The sequence below is a fragment of the Habropoda laboriosa genome, unplaced genomic scaffold, assembly GCF_001263275.1.
Source record: "Habropoda laboriosa isolate 0110345459 unplaced genomic scaffold, ASM126327v1 scaffold86, whole genome shotgun sequence".
Classification (NCBI taxonomy): Eukaryota; Metazoa; Arthropoda; class Insecta; order Hymenoptera; family Apidae; genus Habropoda; species Habropoda laboriosa.
Window position 1 is genome coordinate 1,938,510 of NW_017100212.1, and position 9,072 is coordinate 1,947,581.

The window sequence follows — 9,072 nt, forward strand, 5'->3', positions numbered from 1 at the left end:
GGCCTTAAATCAATTCCAGCCACGGACAAATTACCAAAAAGAATTAATGGCTTCGACGCCGGGTCCTAATTGGCCCGAAATCATGCGAACCAGCCAGAAAGCCAGAGTGTTCGTCGATCGATCGATCGATCGGTGTGTGGCTGCGTGTGTGTTTGCGTGCCCTTTTTCGATATAAACAGCGGGAGATCCACCCTTGTCTGATTTTATCTGACCAGGCAAAGTACATTCTACGCCCACCTGAAATTAATAGGCGCGATTTCTTTTCCGGGGTTCCACAGAGAGCGAGAGAGTGCAACAACGTTGCGGATAACCTTTGGAATCTTTTAAGTAATCCGTGCGGCCGAGTGGGTGGACGAATGAATGAAACTGCCCACACGCTGACAATGAAGCTCTTTCGCTAATCTAACGCTATCTCATCGCCAGGCTGTAGTAGTAATGGCGATTATGAAAGCTCCGCGAGGTTGCTTCGTTGAACCTTACGCTGGAAGATATACGATTCGCGTTGTCGAGGAAACTCGTAGAGTACACGGTGAAAATTGAGCAAGGTGGAATATGAATTTCAGATTACACGTTCGGTTTCTATTTCGTTATTCCGAAGGCGGAATTTTAAGATCAATTCGAACGCCAGAGCTTCGCGATCCTTTCTTTTCCTCTCTTCTATTTTTTCTTCTTCTTTCGAAAGGTACATGTTGCGAGATATAGAAACCGCCGAGCGTGCATGTAATACGTTTCCCGGATTATCGTTTAATTAACGAAGCAGACGTCGAATCGTGGCGTTTACAAGGAGGGGAGAGGGAATTAATATTCCCCCGAGGGGGATGCAGCCAATTTATAACGTGTTTCCGTGGCGTTCATTCCGTATGCGCGGAAAATAAAGAATTCCGGTCCGCAAAAGCTTCAACTTTCAGATCAACGGACATATACCGGGTTCTCTTCGTCTCGATGACCGAGTTTAACAGGACAGGCGACGTCACGTGTATACGTACAGAAACGCGACGAAACGTAAATCTCCGACGAGTTCGCGCTGATCCGTTTTTTGCCCATTCCAGCCTATAATTAATACGTTTCACGGCCGAGAAATCTTGTAGCTACACAGAGCGGAGAGAAGAAGAAGAAAAGAAACGACCTGGTGGATGCGATGCCTGGAGATATCAACGGTGATTCGATTAATACGTACCCTCGATCGTGTCGACGGATCGATCTTGAAACTTCTGTGGGCGGCCTGACACGACCGATCAAATTAATACTGTTTCAAAGAGAATCGCGAATCTCCATTGCGAATGCACGGGGAACAGTGATAAATTGCCCGCGAGATAAGCGAGACAGTTACATGGGCGTACAATGCGAGGAACCGCGTGATCCGATTCAATACTATCGATAGTTGCGAGTTTTTCATCCTTGCGAGACCTCGAACTTCTACTTTCGACCAAAGAAATTTTCCCTCGAAATAATTCCTTCTTATTTTTTTTTTACAGTAACGATTATTCTTCTTTCTTCGTTGCCTTCTTCGTCTCCTATTTCGCTGGCTGATACCGTTGAATCTCGCGTTGGATCTCCTCGATCTTCGTCAACAGATCGTCCCTCATCCTCATCATTTTCTCCATCTCCCTCAGCTCTTGGCTGCGAGACGTCTCAGTGATATCGACGTGATAAGAATTTTAACAAGAAATCTACCTGCAAACGAGCAATCCAGCTTCGATTCTCTTCTCGTTCATGGTGTCCCGTACCTCGTTCAACGCCACGTGAACTTTGTTCAATCGTTCTCGAATCTTGGTGTTTACCTCGGTGTACTCCTCCAGATTGCCCTCTTCGAATTCTATATCCTGCGAGATACACACCTCTTTCTCTTTGTACTGAGCCACTCCATTCACCGTCTCCGCGATTCTATTCGACCGGGGAATAATAGAAAGTGCTGCTACGTATATAACGAAACTCATAATGGACGTACTTAATTCGAAGTTTCTCCAATTCCCGATCTCTCTCGTCCAATCTATCCTTGTATCCGATATTAGCGATATGAAGAGCCTCGTAATCCATAGCAGTCATTCCTTCCCCCAAGGTTTCCGCTATTCTCAGTCTCGTGTTCAAATCTTCGAGACGATGCTGAAGAAGTATGTAGTTCCGACGATCTCGCGCTAAAACTTCGCGTCGCGTGTTCTGGTGTAAGAAAGTTCAGATGATGATCGACTGTATATAAAAACGATCGATTATTTCTTGCAGAAATGGAGAAACACCTGACGACGTATCACGTTGTTCATCATCTTCTCGGTGATTCTTTTGCCCGTTTTCGCGTAGACCAGATCGATCGATACCTCTTTCTCGCGATCTAGAAATCCTTGGAAGATTTGATAGTCCTCCTCCTTGCTCGTCTGAACCTTTCGAGTGTAAGTCTGTAATTCGAACGTCAGCTCTGCTTGCTGACTCAGTATCTCGTCGACCTGTATTTTGTAGTCTCGCAGCGCTTCTCTGTAGACTTCTTCCATCTGTTCGGCGGTTTTGGTGGGATCTGAGGGTGTCATTCTTTGCTGGCTCTGCGTGGACGGTCGAATTTTGTTGGCTTACTGGCGAGAAAGGGCGTAATGCAGCAATGCTCGCTTAACACTCGCAAGCTCAGGTCACGATACATGGATGTTCTAAGAATTACTCGATTAACCTTTGGGTTACTCGATTTTTGAGTGCATGACGAGAGAGAGAGAGAGAGAAATATTGAGTGTGAGTGAAATAGAGAGAATTGTTGGAGGAAACTCAGACTATTAAACGAGGAAAACTGTACAATATGAACAAATTTTAGATACGAAACTTGGATGATACGGAGAGAGACTTAATATGTCGTAAATAATTTTATGTAAATGAAAACGTAGAGAGAATTTCAAGATCACATTGTTCAATTGTTGTGGGTAAATCAGTGACTATTAACCGAGGGAAAAATGAGGCTATTAACTGCGAGCTTGAGAACTTGGGTCATTTGTGACCCGTGTATAGAAGATTCAGGATGGGGCAAAAAATTTTACAATAATGTGAAAAAGTGTTCTATGGGTATAATGGAGGAGGACTTAATATGATGTAAGATCATTTCTATTTTTAGTTTGTTTTACTGAGAAATGTATTTTAATATATTCAGATAAAAATCTGACGAAGAAAATGAAGTCTCTAATATACAAACGAACAAATCTTTCGGCTTCCCTCTTCCTTCGACTGCCGTACCTCCAGCTGTCCGATGGTTAAGCGAGGATTACTCTATTGCACGAAGAAGAAGACGTAAAAAGCGGCACTTGGACAGCTGACCTTTTTCATTATTCGAGAGACCCAGACCTCCAGCATTTTATTCTTCCTTCGCAACTCGGCCAATTCGGAGTGCAACTCCTTCAGCCTGTTAATAATCGCTTCACGGTCAGCCGAAACCTGGCGCAGAAAAAAACAAAGGAAAAGAGGAAAGAAGAACAACGGGACGTTACAGCAGAAACCTCTTTATTATTTACATCTTCTCCATTTACAATATGTACCGATCGGCCGGCCATTATGTGCAAATACGCGGATTAAAGGTATAAGAGACACGGTGAGAAGCAGCAGCACGGTGGCTTAGGAGGCATAGAATCTTAATGTATCACGAAGGTCGTGAGGAATAGCAATTCCACAGGCAGAACGAGAGAGAATGACAGGTTTATGCGCACCTCTGCAGGTATCTCGGGGAGCACGTGATCGGATTCCTCTATCTGTCGCTCTTCCTCTTCCAACTTTTCCGCGCTAGAAATCGTCGAGGAAAGTGGTATCTCTTCTTCCTCCTCCTCCTCCTCCTCCTCCCTCTCCTCTTCACCTACTTCTTCGTCATCCTCGTGAAACACCTCAAACTTTTCACCTTCGTCACTCCTAGCAGTGCTATCTTCCCACACGGTAGACACTTCGTCCGCCAACTTCTTCCATTCTCCCAACTCCTCTTCAGCTTCTTCTTCCTCTTCCTCCTCCCTCTCACGCGAGAAATCGTCGAAGTCGTCGATATCGGCATCGAAAACGCTCATCTCGAATTTCAACGCAGGTGTCTAGAACGACGAATTCGGCGAACGATCCACAAATGATCGATTTCAAAGATCCTAGAGTCACTGGTCGTACCTGAACGTTGATCCCAGTTTCTATTATCCTCTCGAATGTTCCCTTTCGTTCCTGCGCGGGCGTCGCCATGGCGTCAGATGGCTCAGGGACAGGCTGAGAAATCCGTGTACGAGATTCGAGACGTGGTGTATCCGGCGACGAAAGGGATAGGAAAACGTGGCGTCTGAACGTAGGTGAGAATACGAGAAGACGAGGGATCGAACAGCTGCGGGACGAAGAAAACAGTCGAACGAATTCGCCGCGGTTGCATCGACGCCTTCTCGAGAAGGCCTCGAGCCGCATGCAGCCGACCTTGAAGATCGAAGATGATCTCTCCTCTCTCTCGAGAGAGAGGAGGAAAAATAGGAGGAGAGCGAGCCCGCTAGGCTGGCTTAGCGTACGTACGGCGTTGTTGCTTGTTTAACTGCACAACACCCGGCGGAGAGGAGCTGGATCGCGAAGAAGGAAAAGTTTCCTCGCGGGACGTCGATTAAACCGCTGCGAGCTACCGGACACCGTCGCCGCGGATGCACGGTGTATCCTGCGGCGCACAGGCTATGATTTCATCTCTCTATGTGCTTTATTCTCCATGGCTGATGTATGAAAAGTTTATTTATGGGGGACGTGGCTCGTTCGATCACGCGAGAGCCGCATGACGGCGGAACACAGCCGGCTGAAACCCGAGTATCTTTCTTTTCGCCGGACGCTAAACGGCCAGGAATTAATAACCGGGCATGTACCCGTGGCGAAAAATACCAGGCGAGTTGACCACACCAAGCGTTCCCTTTTGTGTCCCCTCGCACTTTTTCCCTGCACGTCGTTTTCGCCACTCTCGCGAGAGGGAAAGTGATCAGAGGGGGATGTTTTCGACCGAAGCTCGTATTCGGTTTCCCCCTTGATTTACCCGTGGATCGTTTCAATTTCTGCCTTTCGAACGATTTATCGTACAGGATCTTTCTCCATTTTAATCGAAGAATCTGTGCGGCCGGGTTGATAAATTGCCGCGTTTGATTTCCCGAGTTCAGATTTCACCGGCGATACGGACGGAATAACAGTAGTAAGGGCGATTTGTCTTGGTCACTGTCCGACCGAACCTCCCTGTGCCAGACCGATTATCATCTCTTGCCCTCCTCCGTCTGCAGAGCCCCCTTCGTAGGTGAAAAATTCCACCGAACTACGGTCGATAGATTTCGGGGTGAAGTCTCTGCTTTTCCACAGGTTTGATAATTCGCCACCCTCGGGGTAACAATAAGTTGACCGTTCATAAAGGGAAGGCGCGTGCATTCGACCAATGCCGACGGTGTTCGGCGTACGAACCTGGCCCTACGGGGATTAGATCTCGTGAAAACGAAGAAAGAAAGAGGATAAGGAGGCGAGCAGTAGAGAGAACGACAGACAGAGACGGAGAGCGGGGTACTTGAGGCCGCGTGGGCCGCCAAGACTGCATTCCTGTAGGATCAAGGATCCCTGCTCGCGTCGCGCGTGTGTATACCCTCTGTGTACGTGTCTTTCTCTCTCTCTCTCTCTCTCTCTGGAGATGTCTGTGGTGGAGTGTAACCGTGTGTACTTGTGCCAGGGTGAATACACAGTCTCCACCGTACACGTACACAGGCTCAAACATGGTCGGTGCACGGAACGGTCGAAGAGGGTCGTCGCTTGTGGCCAAGGTTCGATTGTCAAGTATCGAATCCCCGCGCGACTTTTTTCCCCTCCGCGCGCCACGATACATACGTGCCACGGCGAGTGCAGTAGGCAAGAAACAAGTTTTTACATCCCGATGACACTGACGTACCAATTTCCTGAGTTCCAGTTCCCGAATCTTTATGGCCGGTGGACAGGCCTGGACGAAATTTATTGGCTGCCCCCCTCGCTGCGAACAGTTGCGTGCTGTTCGACGTTGGACACACGCAACGAAGGCCAGCTGCTCCTCGCTTCTCGCGAGGCATCGAAAATCGAAAGAAACGGACGTGCAACATGGTAAAAGATCGTGATTGGTGAACTTGTAAAAATACCATCGACAACGCTATCAATAGCCACCAGACGCTCGGCAGGAATTCAGAAAATGTCGCATGCTGCCCGTGGTGTAGAGAAGACGGGAGACGGTTGACAGCGTGTCTACGAAAGGAATCGAAGGTGTAGGTGAAAAAAAAAGCGGCCTCGATGTACGAGAAGAGAGAACTGGCTGCTGGATGGACGAGGGGTAACGACGCGACGTGCTCGCGGTCGGTGGTGTCGTTTCACGGGTATAGTTCACGGGAACGCTCTAGGAAACGATCGAGGATGAATCGAGGAAAGCCGGGCGTTTTTCTCGTCACAGCGGTGCACGCGAGAGGCAAGCTCGGCTTGCTTGCCTTGCTCGCCTGTGTTCACTCGTCGGAGAAGAGTGGCAGAGGTCGCGCTCGAAGCTTGAGCACATCCCAGGCCGTTCGTTGGCCTTTCCTCGGATTTGATTTCCTTTCGAATCCACGCCGTATTCCTGGCTCGTCCGTGCAGCCTGCGCCGATGGAAACTGGACTGACTGGCTTTAACGGCGCGTCTTAAGCTCATGTCGGTGCCGGTCGTACGCACGTTGTGCGTGGACGCGTGTACCCGTGTGGCCGAGTGCGCCGTTCTAGAAGAGCAGCACAGGAAGAAGAGGAGGAGGAGGAGGTGGAGACAACTGTGCGCGCAGAGAGTCGTCCCCCGAGAATGCAAGCGCGTCGAATCGTCGTGCGTCAAATAGAACGATAGCGACGAGAAAGATGGATAGAGAGAGAGAGAGAGAGAGAGAAAGAGCATGGACTCTGTGCAGCAGAGATACCATTGTGGCCGGTTGCATAAACCCGCCATCTTGGTATCCTCAAGGACGCGCATCGAATCCTAAGGTCAACGCACTCGACTCACATCGGGTGCCCTCCACCTCCTCCGCTTCGTCGTCGACTTCTTCTTCTTCTTCTTCTTCTGGACATCTTCTCTACCTTCCTCCTTCTTTTTCTCTCTTCGTACTTTCTTCTTCGTTCTTCTCCTCCTTTCTCTCCTTCTACTCCCGAGCCAGAGAAGAATCTCATCTGGCCACGAGCGAGATGTCACTGCCATTAATCCCGCCGATACGGCCCTGGCCAGGGTCGAACGGAGCCTCGAGCAACCTTCCTCATTTTCTTCATCTTCTTCTTCTTCTTCGTTTCTACGACCTCTCGTATAGAATGACAAACGCGGGAAAAGAAAGCACTAGGTCGTTCACGAAAGAACGGTATTTAATTTTCAACACAATTAAATCTAATTAGCCGCGTACCTGGCTACGATTTTATGCACCTACCGTTCGTTCTGTATGCTCTTCAGGTATGAGTAGCTGGAAGAGAAGTATACGAGTTCGAGCGACGGTAACGAACGAAAATGGAATATCTAACCGTTCCTCCCTTTCTGCTCTCTTCCGACGTTCCATACCGTTGCTACACTATTCCCCACGGTCTCTCACTCCGAATCTCGTCTATACGATCCGTCCGACGAGGTCGGAATCCAAATTTCCACTACGCGTCCTCGGCTCGCTCGTGGCAAAAAACCGCGCCGTTTATTTTACGTAAGACCGGGCAATAAAGAACGGCCCGAAACCACACGCGGGCATCATCAAGGGCAGCTGGCGCGAAGTCGGCGACCTCTTATCGAGGGAACCGACCTCTCCGGCCCTAAGGTCGACCAATGGAATTGCCCGGGGTGGACACGAAGGTGTTAAAGCCTTCGGAGTAGCCGTACGAACCGGCGAAGGGGACAGGTAAATCCTGGTGCGCCCGGGGAGCCCGGGGAACGTTGTGGAAGAAAAGAAACGAGAAGAAAAATCAGCAGCCTGGAAGACGAAGCGGAGAAGAGAAGGAGGAGTAGGAGGAAGAGGTGTAGGAATAAGAAGAAGAAGAAGAAGAAGAAGAAGATGTGGAGGATGCAAGAGAGCTGACCCCGGCCATCTTGGCCCGCGGGGTTATTCTATTTATATCTGAGCCCTAGCTATATTTAGCTCACGAGAGCCTGCAGGAAAGCGAACGACGAAGGAGAGAGTTTAAGGGCGAGGTGAGGCTGGAGAAAGAGAGAAAAAGAAGAGAGAGAGTAGTAGCAGTGGCGAAGAAGGGCCCTGGAGAGTTGGCCGATGGGTCCAGAAAGAGAGAGAGAGGAAGGGAAAGCTGGGCCCAGAGAGTTCGGCTGAGCGAAGAAGAAGAAGAACAAGAAGACGCAAGTCGTCGTCTTTGCTGCGAATGTATCGGTACCCTAACGAATGCATTAACGCAACACCGAATCTGGCTCTCTCTACGTACACGCTACATGTCTGTATACACACACGCACAGATCTTATCCAAGCCCGAGATGGTACACGCGTGGACACACGAGCGTAGCAAAGGCTCGCACCTGCGCGCATAAGTAGGCGCAGCCGCGTAAGTCTCGGTATCCGCGAGCTTGGCTCGTGAATAAACGCGTGAGAATACGTCGTTACTTAAAAGATGTTTTTTTTTTTCCTTTCCACTGCCTTTTTCCCTCTTTTCTTTTCCGACCGCGGCACAGAATAGATAGGCACGCGTGCACACGCGCTGGCATACGTGAGCGAGTGAGCACAGCGCCGGTGACAGGTATAGCACCTTCGAGCGTCGTACGTTGCATTGACGTGGATACACATACCGAGACGTCCGCCTCCGATTGTACGATATTCCGCGTGGTTTATAGAGCGGCCAGCCGCGTAATACTTTTTTCTCTCCGGAACGACTTGCGCGAGTCATTGTTTATGCGCCGCGCCGACCGGCCATTAATAAACCACCGTTGACCAGATATGAGAGTGAGAATTATGCGTTCCGTGAGCTCGCTTTTATTATGACTCTCGACCGCTGTCGCAAGCCGCCCGTTAGCTCGAGCGTTATCGATACTCACGCGGAACATTTTCTGCGTCAAACGTTGTTCTCTTTTCTTACGAACTCGATTTCTGTTGGTCGTCGAATGAAAAATGGGAAGAGAGGTGGGAGTCGTGCCGAA

General features: G+C 49.3%; 1 protein-coding gene across 1 annotated transcript; it reads right to left on the reverse strand.

Annotated features, from left to right (window-relative positions):
• Nucleotides 1-1,514: 1,514 nt before the first annotated feature.
• Nucleotides 1,515-4,176, reverse strand: LOC108570810 (FK506-binding protein 5-like). Its single transcript, XM_017932717.1, has 7 exons — nt 4,108-4,176; nt 3,672-4,037; nt 3,286-3,402; nt 2,235-2,531; nt 1,949-2,157; nt 1,675-1,884; nt 1,515-1,620 (listed from the first exon to the last, which is right to left on the reverse strand). The coding sequence occupies exons 1-7, from the start codon at nt 4,174-4,176 to the stop codon at nt 1,515-1,517; spliced, it is 1,374 nt and encodes a 457-aa protein (XP_017788206.1).
• Between the last annotated feature and the right edge of the window lie 4,896 nt (nt 4,177-9,072).